The sequence below is a fragment of the Pleurodeles waltl genome, chromosome 4_2 (genome assembly GCF_031143425.1).
Source record: "Pleurodeles waltl isolate 20211129_DDA chromosome 4_2, aPleWal1.hap1.20221129, whole genome shotgun sequence".
Taxonomy (NCBI): Eukaryota; Metazoa; Chordata; class Amphibia; order Caudata; family Salamandridae; genus Pleurodeles; species Pleurodeles waltl.
The window spans coordinates 105,732,438-105,754,248 of NC_090443.1; the positions used below are offsets into that span (position 1 = coordinate 105,732,438).

Sequence of the window (21,811 nt, forward strand, 5' to 3'; positions counted from 1 at the left end):
AGCCATTATTCAAGCCCTTGTGGGGTTAGATCCAGGACTGCGATATCTCCATACATCAAGCAGGGAATGGGACGGCCACCTATCCTAGAGGTGTCCCCCTTGCTTATTGCTAGACTGTCAGGAAGGACTACAAAATACAATTAAAAAAGTAGTTGAGCCAGCAGGCAACCCTGTTTAAAACCATTTTTGGTTCAAAATACGGAAGACAATCCCCGTAAGCAGCATCTGACACCAAGTGAAAGAATGGAGAGCCATTACTAATCAACGAAGTGTCTTAGGCATGCCTAACTTCATTAACTTTTTCCATAATGTTGGCCAGCAGATAGATATAATCTGATAGAGACTCCTAGCTACAGATTCCCTACCGATTAATAGATACATAAGCAATACCACTACCGGAGGTGGGTCTGTGAACAAAGTTCAAACTAGAAAGTCCTGCAGGACTGAACGGACACGACTGTCCAGGCAGTAGTGTTTGGTAAACATGTGCAGAGAAGCCCATGTTGCTGCCTGGTAGATATCCAGGACTGGTACACCGCATGCTAACGTAGTGGTGACAACTTTAGCTTGGGTGGATTGGGTAACTAGGGGTTGGTTGATTTTTGGCTAGTGCATTGCAAATCCAGAGTACGACCCATCTAGAGATAGTCTGCTTCTCCACTAACAGACCCTTCTTTGCACCCACATACCCTACAAAGAGTTGGTCATCCACCTGGAACTCTTTTGTAGAATCAAGTTAGAAAGCCAACCCTCCTTTCGGGTCCAACGCTCTTTTCAGGCGGTGGAGTCTCTCCTCTTCCTTAGAAGGATGTGGGGGTGTGTAAAAAGTAGGCAAGGTGATGGATTGGCCTACGTGAAAGGGTGTGACCACCTTTGGCAGAAAAAAGGCCCTAGGGGGAAGCACCACTTTGTCAGGATAGATAGGTAGGGTGTCTTAGATGACAATGCCTGCAATGTGCTCACCCTGCGGGCATAAGTAGCTGCCACAAGGAATGCTGTTTAATGTGAGAAGACTGAGAGGGCAGTTGTGATAGGCTCAAAAGGAGCGTTCAACATAACATTCAAAACCAAGTTCAGATCCTATTGGGGCATAATGAATGGGGATGGAGGAAAAAGATGAGTAAGATGTTTGAGGAAGCTATGCTTAATAGGACACCTAAACAAAGACGGCTGATCAGGCAACTGCAAAAAAAGCAGAAATAGCAGACAACTATCCCTTAAGAGTGCCCGGAATGAGCAATAGGGCCTCAGAGAGAGAGAGGCAGAAATGGGGGGTGAGGTGCAACAGACTTATTTGTGCATCATGCCACATATTTTCCCAACAATAGGCGTATACCATTTTGGTGGAGGGACGCCTGGCTGCCGAGATGACATTACAGACTTTAGGAGGAAGGTCAAAGGCTGTCAAGTGCCGCTGCTCAATCTTCCCCTGCTGCTGTGACAGAAGATCGTCTGTAAGAGGCAGTCTGATCGGAGGATCGATGGACATGCTCAGCAGACTGGGGGTACCAGTCTCTCCGTGCCCAATCCAGAACAACAAGGAATACTTGGGCCCGTCGTTCTTGATCTTGAGAACTCTGGGCAGGAGGGGTATGGACTGAAAGGCATACAGGAGGCCTGAACGCCACTCAAGATGAAGAGTCCCAGAGTGCTTGCTGCCTTGGAAACTCCAGCGTGCAAAACTGCTGACATTACCCGTTCTCTGCGGAGGTGAACAGATCTAACCAAGGCTCTCCCCACTGCTAAAAGGGACCTTGCGTTACCTTCAGATGGAGACACCATTTGTAATTCGCTAAGCATTTTCAGCTGAGTTTGTCCACTCTGGCATTCAGAGAGCCTGCCAGATGTTGAACCAGCAGGAATATTCCCTGGTGCTCCAGCCACATCCAGAGGCCCATAGCCTCTTGGCAAAGGATCCATGGCCTCACCCTGCCCTGCTTGTCGCAGTACCACATGGAGGTGGTGTTGTCCATGAATAACTGCGCCATCTAGTCATGGATAGAGGGAAGAAAGGCTTTCAGGGACAGCCGGATCAGACTGAGCTCCAGCAAGTTGATATGGGGTTCCGCTTCTGGCAGAGGCCAAATGCCTCTGATCTCCAGCATTCCCAGATGACCGCACCATCCCATGAGTAAAGCATATGCACTACTGTCAGATCTGGTTAGGGAAGGGAGAGGGATCTGCCTCTGACCCAATCGTGGTTCGTTAGCCACCACTGCAGGTCTTTTGCAGTTCACTCTGAGATCTTGACCCTGTCTGAGAGATTCCCCAATGTTACACCCACTGGAACCTCAGGTCCCCATTCAAAGCCTGCATATGTCATCTGGCATGTGTCACAGCAGGATGCAGAAGGCCATGAGGTCCAGCAGCCTCAGTCATTCTCACTGAAATCCAGGATCGAGGATGAAAATTCAGTAGTATAACCTGAATATCCTGGGCTTGCTGCTCAGGAGGATAAGCCTGACACTGCACTGTGTCTAGTACAGCTCCAATGAAAGGGAGCATTTGGGAGGGAGTCAGGTGTGATGTAGGCACATTTATAGTGAACCCCAGTGAATACAGGAGGTCAGCCATAGTCTGAAGGTGGCAGACGACAACCAGAGGCGAACACGCCTTCAATAGCCAGTTGTCGAAATAGGGGAATACAAACTCCTGTTCTCCGCAGATGATTTGCAATCACTGCCATTACCTCGGTGAACACCTATGGGGCACTGGTAAGGCCAAAGGGGAACATCACAGAAAACTGAAATGGCTGGTGACCTACTGTGCACCGCAAGTAACGACTATGGGCAGCAGGATGGGGATATGAAATTAAACGGCCTGCAAGTCCAACCCTACCATTCAGTCTCCTAGTTCCAGGGCATACAACACATGAGCATTTAGAATTTCACCTTCTTGAGGAAGAGATTGAGGGCTTGTAGGTCTAGGAAAGGGTGTATACTTTTGTCCTTTTTGGGAACCAGGAAGTAGCAGGAATAGCAACTACAGCCTATTTCTGGCACTGGACTCCTCTCTATGGCACCCTTGGCCAAGAGAGACGTAACTTCCTTGCGGAGAATGGACAAATGATCCTCTGTCATCCAATCGTAGGATGGTGGCATGGATGGAAGAGTAGTCTCACAGGGGAGTAAATAGCCCATTCAGAATATCTGCAAAAACCCACCTGTCTGAAGGGATGGGTTGACAGTGGGGCAGGTGATGGCAAATCCTGCCGCCAACAGGCCCTTGGTGGTAGGGTGGTAGACTACGACGGTTTAAAGGGTGATGCGGGTTGGGGTAGTGGACTGCCCAGACCGCTTGCCACCTGACCCACAAAGTTGGTGGGTCCCCCACCCTCAGCCACACGGAGGCTGGGCAGCATTCACAGCACGGTGGCTGACCGGGAATGGGTGCAGTTGGAGACCGCTTCCATAGCCACAAAAGGGGAAAAGACAGACTGAGGGGGATGAGGGGCTGCCATGAGGCCCAAGGACCTGGCCGTAGTCCGAGAATCCTTGAAGCATGTGAGTGCCGACTCTGCCTTGTCTTCGAAGAGTCGGGTGCCATCAAAGGGCATGTCCATCAAAGAAGCTTTGACATCTCCCGAAAGGCCAGATGTCCTCAGCCAGACGTGGCACCTCAGGACCACTGTCAAAGAAACAGCTCTACCTGGCGAGTCAGTTTTGTTAAGTCCAAGCAGCAAATCTCCCATTGACAAAAGCCTGAGAGAGTACAGCCTGGGCCTCCTCCGGGACCTATGGCAGCACTTGCCCAACTGAATCCCACAGCCTGTGGGAATAACGGCTCAAAAGGTATGTGGTGTTCACGGACTGCAATGCAAGGCGGGCCAAAGAAAACATGTTCTTCCCAAGTGAGTCCAATCTTTTGGATTCCCTATCCAGGCGAGTGAAAGGGAACTTGCCATGGGAGATAGAGACTTGGACCACCACGCTCTCAGAGGTGGGGTGTTGCCTCAAAAACATGGGTCCCTGGTTGCGGGGTGATGGTGGCAGGCAATCATTCTGTTCACAGGAGCCCCTGTACTGGGTTTGAACCAGGTACCCGGTAGGACATCAGTGAGGGCATCACTGAAGAAGAGTAGGGTCTTCTGAGGTGAAAGCTGCCGGTTGCAGCACCTCTGCCAAGAGATTCGTTTTGACAGCCACCGAGGGCAGTTGAAGGTCCAGGACCTCAGCTGCCCTCCTCACCACCATAGCGTAAGAAGGACCCTTTCTCAATAGCCACAGTAGGGGAGAAAGGATGTCAGTATCTGGGGAAGTGTCCAGTCCGCTGGCCTCATCCAAGACTTGTTGCCAGTCTATTTCTTCATGTGGCTGGTATTGTAAAGGGTCAAGTGACCGCTCTCATTCATCCGAAGCTTAGCCCATAGGAATAGGGCTCAGAATCCGAATGCGGAAGCAAGGCTCCAGCTGTTGCCAGAGTAGGCGTCATACGACATCCATCCGGCTCTGTGTCTGAGTCGGGAACTACAATGGGGACAATGCCAGAAGCGTTGATACCGGAGTCATGGGAAGGTCAAGGTGGTGTGACCGGCTCCAGTCCGGATTCAGGACTGGATCCATGGGAGCCCCTTGAGTTGGGATGGGGGTCGCTCCAGCTCCCGAAAATATGGGAAGGCGTGGAGTCGTCTCAGGCTCAGTTTTGTAGAACGACGCCTAGTGCATCTACGCTCCCTCATCGGCCAACAGACGAGGAGAAGTCGAAGAGCGCTTCAACAGCTTGGATTTTTTCTTATTCCTCAACTGACCCGATAGCCCCTAGGACTTGGAATGGGACAACAACGACTTCTGACTCCATGACTGTAGGAAAGTACCATCTTGCCTGGCATGTTACCCCCATTGTTACATGTATGTAAGTTTGTATTTGCCTGTCTCACTGGGATCCTGCTAGCCAGGACCCCAGTGCTCATAGTTTGTGGCCTAAATGTGCATAACTGTGTAGTGACTAACTGTGTCACTGAGGCTCTGCTAACCAGAACCTCAGTGCTTATGCTCTCTCTGCCTTTACATTTGTCACTATAGGCTAGTGACCACTTTTACCAATTTCAATTGGCACAGTGGAACGCCCTTATAATTCCCTAGTATATAGTGCCTAGGTACCCAGGGTATTGGGGTTCCAGGAGATCCCTATGGGCTGCAGTATTTCTTTTGCCACCCATAGGGAGCTCAGGCAAACCTTTACACAGGACTGCCATTGCAGCCTGAGTGAAATAATGCACATGTTATTTCAGAGCCATTTTCACTGCACTTAACTAACTTATAAGTCACATATATGTCTAACCTTCACTTGCTGAAGGTTAGGTGCAAAGTTACTAAATGCGAGGGCATCCTTGCACTAGCAAAGGTGCCCCCACATAGTTCAGGGCCATTTCCCCGAACTTTGTGAGTGCTGAGACGTCATTACACGTGTGCACTACATATAGGTCAATACCTATATCTAGCTTCACAATGGTAACTCCAAATATGGCCATGTAACATGTCTAAGATCATGGAATTGTCCCCCCATTCCAAATCTGGTATTGGGGGGCCTATTCCATGCATCCCCGGGGCTCCACTATGGACCCCGGGTACTGCCAAACCAGCTCTCTGGGGTTTTCTCTAGAGATCCCGCTGCTGCCACCCCACAGACAGGGTTCTGTCCTCCTGGGGTCTGGGCAGCCCAGTCCCAGGAAGACAGAACAAAGAATTTCCTCTGAGAGAGGGTGTTACACCCTATCCCTTTGGAAATAGGCGTTAAAGGCTGGGGAGGGGTAGCCTCCCCCAGCCTCTGGAAATGCTTTGAAGGGCACAGATGGTGCCCTCCTTGCATAAGCCAGTCTACACTGGTTCAGGGAACCCCCAGTCTCTGCTCTGGCGCGAAACTGGACGAAGGAAAGGGGAGTGGCCACTCCGATGTCCATCACCACCCGAGGGGTGGTGCCCAGAGCTCCTCCAGTGTGTCCCAGACCTCTGCCATCTTGGATCCAGAGGTGTGAGGGCACTCTGGAGGCCTCTCAGTGGCCAGTGCCAGCAGGTGACGTCAGAGACCCCTCCTGATAGGTGCTTACCTGACTAAGTGGCCAATCCTCCTCTGAGGGCTATCCAGGATCTCTCCTGTGGGCTTTTCCTCCGATAACGACTTGCAAGAATTCACCAGAGTTCCTCTGCACCTCTCTCTTCGACTTCTGCCGAGGATTGACCTGACTGTTCCAGGACGCCTGCAAAACTGCAACAAAGTAGCAAGAAGGCTACCAGCGACATTGTAGCGCCTAATCCTGCTGACTTTCTCGACTATTTCCTGGTGGTGCATGCTTTTGGGGGCTGCCTGCCTTCATCCTGCACCGGAAGCCACAAATAAATATCCTGTGGGTTGACAGAATCTTCCCCCGCTCCAGCAGGCACCAAACTTCAGAGTCACTGGTACTCTGGGCCCCTCTCATCTTGACGAGCGTGGCCCCTGGAACACAGGTTGTGGACCCAAGTGACCCCGACTGTCCAGTGGTCCAACTGTCCAAATTTGGAGGAGGTAAGTCCTTGCCTTCCCTCTCCAGACAGTAATCCTGTGCACCGCGTGAACTGCAGCTACAAGGACTTCTGTGCACATTTCCATGAAATTCTTCAGGCACAGCCAAGCCTAAGTCCCCAGCGCTCTGTCCTGCGATGCTCAGCTCCCTGAGTTGATCTCCGGTGTCGTGGGACCCTCTTTTGCAGGGTTGAGACGACCGCCATGTTCAGACTTCTTGAACCTGTGTTCAAGGACTTCTGCGGGTGCTACCTTCTTGTGCGTGGACTCTCTACGTTGCTGAGGGCCCCCTCTGTCTCCTCTCCCAAGTGGCGACGTCCTGGTCCTTCCTGGGCCCGGGCAACACCCTTTTTCTTTAACCGCGACTCTTGCAGCTAGCAAGGCTTGTTTGCTGTATTTTGCCAAGGAAACAACTCTGCATCCTCCAGCACTCCGTGGATCATAGCATCTTTCGTTGTTGCAGAATTTTCCACTTTTTCCATCCGGAGGCAGCCATTTTGCACCTTCATCCGGGGTTTGGTAGGCTCCTGCCCTCCCTGGACACTTTCACGACTCTTGGACTTGGTCCCCTCCCTTTGCAGGTCCTCAGGTCCAGGAATCCGTCTTCAGTGCTTTGCAGTCTGTTGTGGTCTTTGCAAAATCCTCTATCACGACTTTAGTGTGTTTCTGGGGAAATAGCTGTACTTTACTCCTACTTTCCAGGGTCTTGGGTTGGGGTATCTTGGAGACCCTTAGTGTTTCCTACACTCCCAGCGACCCTCTACACACTACACACTACACTAGCCTAGGGGTCCATTCGTGGTTTGCATTCCACTTTCTTAGTATATGGTTTGTGTTGCTCCTAGGCCTATTGCATCCTATTGTATTCTACAGTGTTTGCACTACTTTCTGACTGTTTTACTTACCTGATTTTGGTTTGTGTGTATATTTTGTGTATTTTACTTACCTCCTAAGGGAGTATATCCTTTGAGATATTTTTGGCCCATTGTCACTAAAATAAAGTACCTTTATTTTCTAGTAACTCTGAGTATTGTCTTTCTTATGATATAGTACCTATATGATATAAGTGAAATAGTAGGAGCTTTGCATGTCTCCTAGTTCAGCCTAAGCTGCTCTGCTATAGCTACCTCTATCAGCCTAAGCTGCTAGAACACTACTAATCTACTAATAAGGGATAACTGGACCTGGCACACAGTGTAATTACCACTGGTACCCACTATAAGCCATGCCAACCTCCTACAACGACCAGTCCTGGGACCTTCCACTCGACCAAGATCTCAACTCGTGCGAAGTTGCATGCCGGGCTGCCATCAGCTTTAGGGACCACTCTCTCTAAGCCCTCAGATGAATCGCCGGCACTTGGAGAATGACTTTGGGTCATGGTCCTGCTCCAGACACCAAAGAAACACGAGGTGTGGATCCATCACAGGCATCGCCCGCTGACAGGATCCACAGGGCTTGAATCCTGTCTTCCTAGAAGAAATCCTCAACACACCAGGAGAAAACTTTTGAAAAAGACTTGACAAAAAGTTGAAAAATGCCAGTCAAAAATTGACTGAGGGGTAGCTCTCTTCAGATCAGCACTGGCTGGCGTGGAAAGAAAAGAACTGACGTCAACGCACTTGGGTTGCACCTATAGAGAACCCACAAAATCATTACTGGCGCGGACAAGGCCAATGACGGACGCAGAGCCAATCGATGCCACCTAGCGGCCTGCGGAGGTACTGCTCACAAAAAAGTTCCTGATCCAGTCTGAAGCCTGTAGAGAATCCAAAGGTAAGGAATCTGCAGCTAGAAGTCTCTATCAGCTAACCGCTTGTTCAATAGGGAGAACCTTTTCCTCTTCCACCCACTCAGTGAGATGGTTCAGGATACTCCTGGCAGATATTTTCTCTTCCACATCCAACCAGGCTATTTGACTGTAGTTACAGGGGCAATTTCTAGGGCCTTTTGGAAAAAGAGTGAATCACAAGGAACTAATTCTAGTCCTGATATATGGCTTTGTCACCTTTCTGGAAAAGGTAATCTGCTAGATTTCTAAAAGTTGGCTTTCCATACTCCAATTGAAACGCAACCTATTATTTCACATTTTTGAGGGCACTCTTATTGAACAAAAGATACAAAAAATCGAGTGCAACTTAAATGATTAAATTATAGTATGTATTAGCCCAGTTCCTACACAACAGGCATTATGGACATTACCTACCAAGGACTTCAAAACTCCTTTCAGTACTATATTGATAAAGGAGGACTACTGTAAATAAAATACCTGAACCTGAGCTGTTTACAATTACCTGCAATGTTTGTACCTGTGGTGAGTGGATTACGGAGGACTGCGCAGTCTGAATGACTCCCTGGACCTGAGTTTGCTCTCCTGAGCCCTGCAGAACAGTCAATGGACCAGGACTTCTTAGTGACATCTTGAAACAAAATAAAAAATAAAAATTCAGAACATAAAAATAAAATAAAAAGAATTAAAACAGCATGGCCATAGCTTGTTAGACGCCATGCATGACTTTTGCAAAAATCACAGGAATATGTATGAGAGAAGGCAATGGATGGAATAGCAAGGGGAAACCAAGATAAGGGAAATGTGCGAATGACTGGAGAAAGAAGCCAGTCACAGCAGTTTGTTTTTATCTATCAATTCTGTATAGACGTTAGTGCAACACAGTTAGTCGCCTACAACCCATCGGGCCGGCAGTGGTTGATACAAGATAGCATAGGTTTAACACAGTTTTCTGCCCACAACCTAGAGGCCGGCAGCATTGCAAGGTATAATGAAGAAAAGGAAAAGCAAAGAATGTTTACACCCACCAGCCAACCCCCCGCCACTCCCTCCCCCACACACAAATTACACCTAGACAGTCTAAGGTAAATGGTATGGGTTTATGAGACTAGTTAAAGAGCTACAGGTCACTTGTGTCAATAAGGTGGCACTATGTGGGAGTCACATTGGTGTGAGGCAGTAGGGACAGCACTTTCAGGTATGCAGGCCAGCTAAGCTCATTGAATTCCGATGGACGCCCAGGTTGTAGAGTATTCGTGGCAATGTTGGTCCACTGCTAGGGACAGCTTGTCTATCCCCAAAACAAACCATAATTTGTGCAGCCAGGCAGTAAGGTCAGGTGCCTTCTTTGTACTCCATTAGTGAAAGGCGGCAAAAGCCATCTGTTTCCCTTTTTGCGAAAGGAACAGGAAGGTTAAGGGTTTGGGAAGCCCAAGATAGTATATGCTGGGAATCTGGGAATTTCAATGTTAAATGCATGATCTGTCGTTCAATATGCATTCCCAGAACTGTTCTAGTTTTGGGCAGTGCCACATGAGGTGCAGCAGTGTGCCAGTACTCCAGCAGCCCCACTAAAACTCTTTGGATTTGGCCAGGTACCATGATTGAAGCCGTGCAGGAGTAATATACCAGAATGAAGTAATTTTGTAGGCCGTTTCAACGCTAGCTGTACTGCGGGCTGAGTGATGTGCTCTATAAAATATGTCTCAACATTCTCTGTCCAACAATTCTCTGCTTAATTTTGCCTCCCATCTAAATTGGCCTGGTGCCTAAGGCAGCTGAACCTGTGTGCCCAAGAGGGTGTATACCTCCGAGACTAGACAATTTTTGTCTTTCTTAAAAAACACCTATTTCTCGATCGGTGTGAGAGGTCTCTGTGCATGAGGCTGAAAGGTGGGTTGCAGCACCCAGTGGCAGAGCTGCAGATATTGTAATCTATCAGCTCCCGTTAAGCCATACTCCAGTTTAAGCTGGTCAAACTGTAGAATCCCTTGTGGGTCGTAGAGGCAGCCCACTCTTTTACACCCTCCCTCCTGCCAGCGGCGGAACTGATCAGGACACATGCCTGGAGTGAAATCAGGATTGGCACAGATGGAGGTCATTGGAGACAGAAAAGAGGTCAGTCCTGCTTTGGTCGCCACCACATCCTAGATCTGAAACATAGAGCCGGTGACAGGGAGGAGTAACGTTCCCACGCCCAATGCTTGTGGAAAAGCCAAGACTCCTTCCAGTTGTGAGACCCGGCAACTGCCTGGTCCATGAAGCACCAGTTTTTCTCCAACAGTTGGTGCCCCACTCCACCAGGAAGCGTAACTGGACAGCTTGGAAGTAGCACCAAAGGCAAGGTACTGCATATCCCCCCCTCTCGAGTTGGGCGGTTCATCAAGTGTTTGGATAAGCAAGGTGGTTTCCCAACAGAGATTAATTTGGAAATCACTTTTTGGAGGGTCTGCAGGTTATTTTTTGGTGGGGTTAGGCGGGTGTGTCTAAAAAGGTACAGGATACATGGTAAGATAGTCAATTTATTCGCTGCGATCCGGGCAAACCAAAATAAGTGAAGGCAGTAACAGGTATTCAAATCAGCCAGAATATGAGCTGTAAGAGTAGAGTAGTTTAAAGTGAGAGTTTGTGGTATAGAGCGGGCCAGACTAATCCCGAAGTAGGAGAATGTGGTTGGATGCCCACATAAATGGGAATCTAGAGCGGAGGCTGGTTTCGTGAGATGGAGGTCACTGAGATTTCTAGAATTTGAGATTTTTGCATGTTCACTTTGAGGTCTGATATCAGACCAAATCCGTGAAGTTCGGTGACAAGAGCGGGGAGAGAGGCCATCGGATCAGAGATGGCCAGGATCACATAATTCGCATATAAGCTATTGGGATGGTGGTCACCGCCAACTTTATCCTGGTGAGGTTAGGGTTGGCTTGGGTCTTTTGGGCAAGAGGTTTCATATACATGGCGAAGAGGAATGGCATATCCCTGTCTCGTCCCGTGCTGTATTTGGAAAGGCTGCAAAGACATCACCTGTTCACCCGTACTGAAGCCCTAGGCATGCTGTATACACCCCTGACCCAACACCTGAACTTATTCACAAAGTCTAAATGGGAGAGGGTCACAAAGAGGTAGGGTCAGTGGTCAAATATATTTTTGGCATCAACTGATAGCAGGAGCGCCTCTTTCTTGGATCTGTGAATCTAATCAAATAAGTGCAAAATGTGCATGGTGTTATCTCCACATTGTTAGGTGGGATAAAGCCTGCCTGATCTGGGTCAACCAAGCTGAGCGTAAGAGGGTTGAGACGATGGGCCAGAATGCTGGTGAAGAGTTTGGCATAAATGTTAAGTAGAGAAATGGGCCTATAAGACCAGAGGCAGTGGGATCCTTGCCCTGTTTTGGGATTGCAGTAATGCTGGCTTCCAGCATGGTGTCAGTGAGGGAGCCTGTGTCGGCAAAGGAATTGAAGAGTCTTGTAAGGATGAGCACCAGTTCTGGGCAAAAGTCCTTATACAAGTGTGGGGGGGGGAGCCAACGGGGCCTGGAGCCTTTCCAGTCTTTAATCAAGCTATGGCTGAGATTACCTCTTCTATGCAGACAGGTTTGTCCAGTGCCTCCGCTTCAGTGTGTGGCAAGTGGGTGAGGCCGCACTCATCCAGATAGTTAGTGAAATCTATAAGGTTGTAAACAGAGGCTGTTTAAAGGGTACCGTAAAATTGTTGAAAGGCAGCCGCTATCTGCGCATCTGTGTGTGCTTCTCCGGTAGAGGAGAACCATATGACTGAGATAGATGCAGCATTGATGTGGGCATGTAATCTATGCGCCAGCATCCATGCACAGCGATTGCTTCCCAAGTAGAACATATGTTTCAGTTGGGCTATAGCGTATTCAGCCCTATCGAGATCTAGTCGTTTAAGTTGTAAGCGCTCTCTCCAGTTCCCTCTACACTCTTGGAGACCTGTGGGTTTATATACTGTTTCCCATCTCAGAACTGTGCATTCTAGATGTTGTCTCTTTTCTCTGCGGGCCCTATTCTCCGCCCCGGAAACTGCAATGCATTCACCACTTACCACAAGCTTTAGTGCTTCCCTAAGGGAGGAGAGTGAGGTTGAAACACTGTCGTTGATATTAAGATGGTCTGTAATAACTCGACGCATGGCCTCCACGTTAGTGGGCGAGTGGAGCAGTGTGTCCCTCAGGCTGTAGTGAGAAGAGTCAGTATACACTGCGAGTGTCAAGGGTGCGTGGTCAGATAGCGACCTAGACTCAATCGAAGTGAAGTTTAAAGAAGGCAGGGGAAGTGAGCAATTCATCTATGCATGCATATGTTTTCCAGGCTGCGGAATAGAAAATGTAATCTTGTGAGGGTGGGTCATATGCCATGCATCAGTCAGACCACAGTCCTTCAGCCACTGAAGACCTGAGTATGAGAAGGCTCCCGTCTGATCTGACCGGTGGCCAGATCTTTCAAGATCATTGTCCATAACCAAGTTCATGTCCCCCCTTTTAGAACCGCGGTGTCCGGGGTGCGTAATAATGGGGATAAAGCCTCAATGATGAACTTTTCTTGGTGTTCATTTGGGGTATAAATCGATGCTACTGTAAGGTGAAAGTTCCCAACCTGCATGCTAAACGCAAGTAGTCATCCCTTGATTTTAGCTACTTTAGACAGTGTTTCACCCTGGAAGTTCCTAAAGAAGAGTATAGCCACCCTGAGGAAACCATTTGGAGCGCATCTGAGAGGTATCTTTAGTAAGTAGGTGGGTCTCTTATAAGAGGCAGATATGACTCTCTGAAGGCTCCAGTAGGGAGAGCACCACAGCTTGTTTAGTGGGATTAGTATAGTCTGTGGTATGCTTCATTGTTGTGAAAGAAGACCTGGCAATGTAGAGGAGTAAAATAAAAGTATCAACAAATCTAACATGGAACCAAATAAACCAATTATGAAACACAGTCCTGAATCAGGAATAAAGAATTACAGGGGCCTGGACCTCCATCATTGGCCAGTTTGGCAGGAGAGTATTTTCCAAGGGTTCCACGCCGCCTCAGGCCCATTTACTGGAGAGCAAACCAGAGCCAGTGGGTAGTTGAAAAGTGCCGTTCCAGAAAGGCAGAGGTCATGGGGCGGGTTTATTTGGGCCCGAAGACAAGCTGTCCAGGACAGATTGCCTCTCTTGAGCCTGCTCCTCAGGGCTTGGGCGGTTGTGCTTCCAACAGCAGGCCTGATTTCTCCCTTTGTGGAGCTCTGACAGGAGAACCCCCAGGGAACAACGGCATGGCTTGACAAAGTGGATCGTCGGCCATTCCCAGGACGCAGTGAGCATCCTGCAGAGTTTTTAGGTGGTGTGCTGACCTTCTCAGTGACACATTAATCAGAAGGGGTGCCCCCAATCATAAGACACTTCCTGAGAGAGCAGGAATTCTGTCATCAATATGAACTCCCTGCAATGTTGCAGAGTGAGTAGAGAGATGTCTTGAAACATGCCAAGAGTGTGGTCTCTGAAGCGGATGGGTTGCTTGGTCCTTGCCATTCTTAGAATGTCTTCTTTGATCTGAAAGTTGTGTATACACACAAGAATGTCAGGTGGCCTGGAGCCAGGTCCTCCGGGCCGGCTCTGTGTACGCAATCTATTTGTAAGTCTTTGCCCTCCTCCTAAACTAGGATCGAGCAAACGAGAGCTAGGGTATATTCTTTGATGTCCATGCCTTCTGCGCCTGAAGGCGCCCCCGACCCGAATGTTGTTTCAGCAGGACCTATTCTCAAGGTCTTATGCTTGGGCCTGAAGAAGGTCTTGTTGTTCATGAAGGTACAGTATTCCTTGACGCAATAGCTCTACATCCTCGTCTTGAGTGATCTTATTTTCTTCCAGACCAGAAACTCTCTCGCCTATCATGGTCAGATCTGTTCAGAGGTCTCATTGTTCGTGTGATAGATCTTTCCGAGGGTCCTGGAGGCCGGTTTTCAAGGAGTCGAACAAGGAGGTCAGGAAGCCCCTTGTGACCAGGGCTGTTTTTGTGAAATTGCACCTTCATTGTCTTGAGTCTTTCTAGGCTTTTAAAAAGTGACAGGAACTGACTCACAATTTCAGATTGTGCATTCAGGTTGTAATTGGTAAGTATCAGCCCTACGTCAGAAGCAGTTGCAAAACTAAGCAGGCATGCACTGGATTACGTACCTTAAAGAAAGTGGATTAAGGCTTGCACAGATGTCTTCTAATGTAGCAGGGTCGCTGTAAATAAGCTTGCACTCTGCTACGGTCTGGAAGCCACCCACATGTATACCTTCATATTTGACGCTTTGAGTCACGGAGCATGTGAAAAATAGTTAAATTGTTCAACTGGAATGATGTTGATCAATGCACTGCTGCTGATTCCAAAGGTTATGGGGCAACCAACGACCTTCAGTTTGATCTTGGGACAGTGTCCATTTGTAATCTTCTGTTTCCTTGACACTTGTTTTTGTTGTTTGTCTTCTTAGCAAGTGGCAAGGCCTATGTGTGCATGTTGTTCTTTTTTTATATATAGTCATTGAACATTCACCCTCTTCACTGTCGCTCAACGGTAATGTCAAAGAACTCTTGCAGGATGAATTTGATGATGATCAACTTTGTTTAGCTTCCACCTGTGGCAGCTGAGATTGCTTTTTGTCTTTGTGGGTGTGGTGAGAAAGCTTATGGAACTTTCTGGTCCATTTTATCACCTTGCTGTGATGCAACTCAATTCTTTTTTGCTTTGCAAACCGCTATGAAGTTGTTCTCCTTTCTGCTTCTTTTGCAAGTCTGTCCGATGGGTGGACATTTCCTTTCATATGGAAATGAAAATCCACTTTGGAAACAAAGTCTTTCTTTTTTCAAGGATGTCAACTCACAAGCATCTACTTGGGGCTTGTGTTTACTCTTCATGATTAATGCTAATTAACTTTTTGCTGTTCCTGTTTCTGTATCTGTCGATCTGCTTGTTCCTTGGCTCTGGAAGCCATTAGGGCTTTTTCTAAAAAGAGCATCTCTCTCAACAAGCCGTTTTCTGAACGAGTCCAACAAACAACCATCAATGATTCTGAGGCGCATGGCTTCCTCATCATTAAATTCACTAACCTTACAGTGTTTGATATGCGAATCAAGTCTCTCAACAACCTTACCCATCACTTCACCAAGCTTATCTCGCTTGATTGAAAATGTACCTTTCATAGTCGACATCTGGCATCGGATTGAACTTGGCTTCTAATGCTTCTTTGATCTGATGGTACAACACTGTCACAGTCTGTGAGAATTTTGATTTTCCCATCATATACTTCTTCCAGAGCATCTATTAAGTCCTCAAAAGTCTTGATCCGTATGGCCTACCCAGTGCCAATATTCTTTTTTGCAGTATCAAATGGTGGTAGGTTTTAGAAACGCAGCTGTGGTATACTTTGCAACTCTTCCTACTAGAGCTCAGAATACGTGCTCTTCAGACCGTGCATGTTGTGCACGTAAGTCCGTGCCTTCTGGAAGTACCGGCTTCCTACCTGAGCTCAGGTCATCAGGCACACTCAAAGGTGTGAGGCGCCTTCTTCATTTACGCGGAAAGTGCATTTCTGTTTCTTCCATGCTTTGGTCTTTGCTATTGTCTTTCTGTTTTCGTGTCATTCCTTTGTGCTGTTTCGACAGCTTTCACCACCCTCAGTTCAATCTGTGGCTTTGATAGCAGTGGACCGTGTGTTTTAGTCGCTTTCTTCGTACGAGATTCACAATGTAATGGGTGCCACTTGCTACTTTGCATGATTAGGGCTTTCGAGCAGGTCTCAGGTGGTGCGTCCAATTCTTTGCTGGTGGGTATATTTCTATTACCCGTACCTGGCTGTCGCTGTCTTCTAGTATTAGATTTGGCTGTAGCTGCCTTTGCTGCACCTGGTTGTCACTTCCTTTAGCACTTTCCTGGTGTAACTGTGGGCTCTGTGTTGTGGTGCAGCACATTCTTTTCTCAGCCTTGCTGTCAGGTCTTTCACAGGGCAATTGTCCTCCAGGGGATAAACACTGAACAGCTCTGCGCATGTGTGGGGGCCCGTGCTAACTTTAAAGATATATATATGTACACTTTTCTATATGAAAAACCAGCTTGTCAAAAAAAACACTTTAAAAAAGCCTATTGCAGGATTGTCCAATCGTCACATACGTTGTTTAAAATCAAACCCAAAGTAGAATCAAATACAGCCATTAAGTTAATAAAACATTTAAAGAAAAAAGTTAAAGAAAAGGATAGCAATGTAGCTTAATATGATGTACCGTAGAGAGGTTGTAAAAATGGCACCTCTCCTTTCAGGAAGCAAACACCACCAGTATCCCCTCATGCCCTGTCAGTGGCAGTTGCTCCAGTTCTTTTTTCCTGCTCTAGTTAAAACAATCCTAGAGCATAACAATCTGCCTTTTTATGTCCTTTTTTCTGAAAAGTATGTCAAAACCTTTCATTTTCGCTGCAGTCTATGCTTTTTCAGACAAAGATATTTTCCCTTACAACAAACTATTTTTAAGGAAGCCCCTGTGCTGTGTTAAAAAAGGATACTCCTCTTTCAAATGAGTCCATGTTCTGCCAGAACACGTCAAGAAAAATTCTGAGGGACACTGAGTTAGACTTCACTGTACTGAATAACACCAAAGATGCCCGGATTCGCAGTCTGCAGGGTCCTCAGTGTGCAGATGTGGTTTCTTGTACCTTAGCTCAAACTATCATCTCTGAGGACTGCTCTACAAGTAGACTGAGAGAAAGATGAAGGCACACCATCACTGTCATTCCCGATTGATATCCAGTTTACGCACCTAAAGGACAGTAAAAGGTGTCACTTATTTGCCATTGTGGGCTAGTTCGAGGTCAAGGTGTTCAACATCAACACCAAAGAGGCAAAAACTATTACTGGCAAGATTTGCTAAAGATACACCATCAATACAAATAAAATCAAGTACATTATTGAAATCTATATTCCTTCTGGTTGGGGAAATTCCAGAAGGTAAAGTCCAGAAGGTTGCCTTCAAGCTCTAACTGAATACTCCAGAGAACAATATCCAAATAGAGGAGTCTTGCATGTGATTGTGCTCATTGATTTGTCTTCATCACAAAGAAGCTCCCCTTTGAGGCACTCTCCAAATCCTAGAAAGAGTTGCACTACCACCCACAAACTATGCCTTTGCAGGGAGTGAAACTTCTCCACTCAAAGACCTGTTCGTCCAGTAGCTCCTTCCCCTCTGAGTTGCTGGATATTTTCACTAACTCACACGGCTCCAGTGGACCCTTCATCAACAAAGCCTCATTCTATTTGTACACATGGCTCACATGTTCTCCTTCAAAAAGGCGTCCTCACAGAGATTACACACTCCCAAACATCACTGCTCTGCCCACAGACAAGGATATAATTCTTCTCAGGTCTCTCAGACAGATAATATTTCATCCACATCGTAATCCTTTATCAGGAGATACTCACCTATACTGTCAGATTCTCCTCCAGCCAGAGTCTCACTAAAGATGGCAAATATGTTGGATGAAATCTTAGTTAGAGGAGCATTTAAACCTAATATACAAGCCCACTACACTGACAAAGACCTCAATCATTTTTGAAACATTAGATCAAAAGTCGGCATTTCACCCTTCACGTCCTTTAGTGCCAAGCCTTCTGGAAACTGCCTTTGGAGATCTTCCTGGCCCCAGCATTACTCATGAAGAACTACAGGCAGCCTGGGCAGGACTCTCGATTTCTCATAGATAATGCTCCTCTAGATTCAGACATTATCTCAGTGGTAAGTAAAAGTTATGATGCTGTCCCTTTGACGAAGGTGCTTGTCTGGATTTCGTGGGGCGCAAAGTGGGGAGTATTACTGATCTCTCCAGGATGCTTTACAAACATTTGCTCAAGACCTACCCATAGGCAGGAGATAGAATTTTATTGAAATCATTGTTAAAGGAATGATGGTGCCAAATGAATAATAGGTGCAGCTGAGGATTCATCTGACTGTGCCCCACACAATTATTGCCATGGTTTGCTAATAAGTGTTTCTCCTGGTTGACCGGTTTCAAACCTGAAGCAAAAAACTGCATTACCACCTCCCTTTCTCAGGCAATATTCTTCTGATTCCACGTAGACGAAGAAATTTGCCACCATATAAACTTCCCCGAAACAAAGTAGAATATTTGTTCCTGGGGTAAAACTCACACTCTTTTCCAGTCCCACATCAACTACACGTCACCAACAGACCATAGCAATTTCACTTCTGCTGTCTCTTCATTCCCAATGAAAAGAACATTTATCCATACTCACATTCCACTTCTTTGCCTATCCTTTTCCCCACTCTTTAGTACCCTACCACACATATACTCCATCTCTTTTCACCTTTTACCCAAACTACTTTAGTCTCTGTGGCTCACCCTATTCGCCTTCTCCTCACTAACCACATTAAAATAACACTGTCACCTCCCCTACCAATCCTCCCTCCAAATCTACCCCACTCTACTCCCATCCAGTGTAATACCGCTCCACCCTAATCTCCCGTCGCTGCTACTCCCACAGCAGCAGGCTAATCCTTTTGCTAGAATATCATTCTCCCCAACAGCTCTAATCTACCCTCACATACTTCAACACACAACTTCCTTTTCTAACTCTATCAGCTTATCCCCCTTTTAGCCACACATCTCATATAATAAATCTGAACTCCAGTACTCTCTCACCTCTTCTTATGCCCTCACTTCACAAACACACCTCTCACTTCCCCACATACTTTCCACATATTAAAAGCCACAATCTCTTTCTTTATTTAACACTTTAACTGATCAATACACCAGAACAAATTACAAACTCACCTATCCATCCATGTCTCTCACAATCTGCATACTCATCCAAAACCTTAATTATTTATCATATCACAACAGACAACAAACCCATCCATCAAGGATATTATCAATTGCTAAATTCAGAGCACTAAAGTAAGACAATTATGCTACTCTACCACCTCTTATTCATGCCCCATCCACTTTCAACAAATGTAAAAGAAACACAAACATTACCAGCCACATACATTTTGCATCATGCATTGCTACATCAACTCAATCTCAACACAACAACACATAATCTTACACCAAGATCAATGCCATAATGTCACAAATACACACCGAGTGATAACCATCCTCCCCCCCCCCAAAAAAAAAAAAAAACATCAACTTTTTCATATAAGCCACAATCCCAACACCATCGGTCTATTCTCACTACCTACTTCCTGACACTAACACAACCACAAACCATTCCTTCTACAGAAGAAAGCTACTCCATATAAATGTTTTCGGATGAACGCCTGTTTCATGACAAACAAATCTACTGACAGATACCAAACCGGACATACTATTCATAACAGAAACCTGGTTGGGAAAATATATGGTTCCAGTACTTCATGAGGTTATCCCTTCTGGAAATCTTGCCATTACACACAAACGACAAGAAAAGGAAGAAGGTGGCTGGCTAATATCTTTAAGGATACTAGAACAGTCGTGAAGACGGATGAGGTGAGTGTGTTGTGAAGCCTTTCTTACTACATGCAAACTCAACCCCACTTTCACCTGCAACAACTTCTTATAAATCGCCACCTAACAACAGAATGCTTAACGATGTTTTTGTAGATTCAGTACCAGATCTGTCAACCAATCGCCCGAATATACGTATACTCAAAGACTTTGACAGCTAGTGCGATAACTCAAATATGCCTCAACATATGCAATTATATCAGGACTAAACACACACAACTACCAAACACATTAAGTTTGGACCTACCGAACGTAGCAGGTCATGCATGGGATAACATTCTCAGACCTGGAACTGATCACCAATAAACAAAATCCTCCAGTCACATGGGCCGACCATCACATTATCTACTTCTCACTCAAGATCCCAAACAAAATACCAACTGAACCTCACTACCCAACAACATGCAATGTAACAGAGTAAACATGCACAAGTCCGAATTTCAACTCACCAAAACACACAATAGGAGACAAACTCTATGAATTGATGACCACAGCCTTTGACATACTAATCTCAATAAGAACTTAAAAGCAGGGCAACAGTCGTTGCACTTCGGCAGGGACCATGGCTTCGGGTAGAGGCAGCGGCGCGGAGTTCAGAAGCATCACCGATTTTGGAGTCGTCCGGTGTCGGTGTGATTTATGTTTCTTGTTTTTTTGCCAGACATTACTCCAAGGGCCCAGGAACTGGAGTGGGAACCTCTAGGCAAGTCAGGGTCCTCAGCAAGAGAACCCAGGGGCAGGCATGTTAAGTCTTTGATGTCCCTGAGACTCCTTAACAGGAGGCAAGCTCAGTCCAAACCCTTGGAGAAACTTGACAAGCAGGATACACAGCAAAGTCCATTTTTTTCCTCTTCAAAGCAGAAGCAGCAGCTGCAGGCCAACCCAGCAAATTACACACAGCAAAGGGGCAGTCCTCCTCCTCACAGCTCTTCTCCTTGGCAGAGTCTCCTTTTGATCCATAAGTGTCCTAAATGCCTGTGGTTTTGGGTCCAATACTTATACTCATTTCTGCCTTTGAAGTAGGCAAACTTCCAAAGAAATTATTTGCAGTGCACAAGACCCTGTCTTTTCTTTCATGGTCCCAGACACACTTGAGGGGTTTGGAGGCTGCACTGTATAAGGACAGGCACAGCCCTATTCAGGTGCAAGTGTCAGCTTCTCCCACCATTCTAGCCCAGGAACACCTAGCAGCTCCCTTTGTGTGACTGTCTAGAGTGAATTCACAACCAGCCCAACTGTCATCCTGGCCCAGACAAGCATTTCACAGCCAAAGACACAGAATAGTTAAGCAAGAAAATGCCCACTTTCTAAAAGTGGCATTTTCAAACGTGTAATTTAAAAACACACCTTCACTAAAAAAATTTCCTTTTAAATTGTGAATTCAGAGACCCCAAACTCCACATCTCTATCTGCTTTCCAATGGGAAATTACACTTAGAAGGAAAAAAAGGGTACAAACTGAGCCTGTTTGTATGGCGTCGGCGAACCCAATGTGAATGCCAGCGGACCCGTGGGACCAGCAGTTGCACCAGAAGGGGCCATGCTCTGCTAAATATGCTAAACATAGCATTGAGGAACACTGAAGGATCCGCTCCCGGAGCCAGGAAGGCAGGAAACCTTTGCTCCTCCTGAGGTGTCTGAACCGACTCCAGTACTTGCACACCTGACTCCTGATCATGAGTAGACCCAGGAGAAAACTGAGCCAAAGGGCTCTCCAGGGTCTCAGAGATTTCAACCAAAGTCGGTGCCGGAGAAGCCTGTGGACTCTGAGCCTGAGGAGACACTGTAGGGCTGATCTCCCATGCCGGGCGGCGCTATCTCAGAAGGAACCAAGACCAATCTCTGGAAGACCGATGTTGAGATTCGTGTCGGCGCCGCTTCTTATGCGACTTCGAGGATCTATGCGATGAGGACTCCTTCGCCTTTGATCTTCAGTGACCTCTCTGCCCCTTCTTAGCTTTAGCCAAGCAAAGCTTAGCCTCTCTTTCTT

At 46.8% G+C, this 21,811-nt stretch overlaps 1 protein-coding gene across 3 annotated transcripts in view; it reads right to left on the reverse strand.

The window, feature by feature from the left end:
- ATF1 (activating transcription factor 1) overlaps nucleotides 1-21,811 on the reverse strand; it is a 262,817-nt gene that overhangs the window by 77,146 nt on the left and 163,860 nt on the right. The window contains exon 3 of one of the 3 annotated variants that reach the window (XM_069230864.1): nucleotides 8,811-8,921. The exons of 1 other annotated variant lie outside the window; for it this stretch is intronic. In XM_069230864.1, coding sequence (XP_069086965.1) covers nucleotides 8,811-8,921 — 111 coding nt within the window. Of the gene's footprint in view, nucleotides 1-8,795; nucleotides 8,922-21,811 lie in introns of all 3 variants that reach the window. One more of the 3 variants, XM_069230863.1, reaches the window with a different exon arrangement.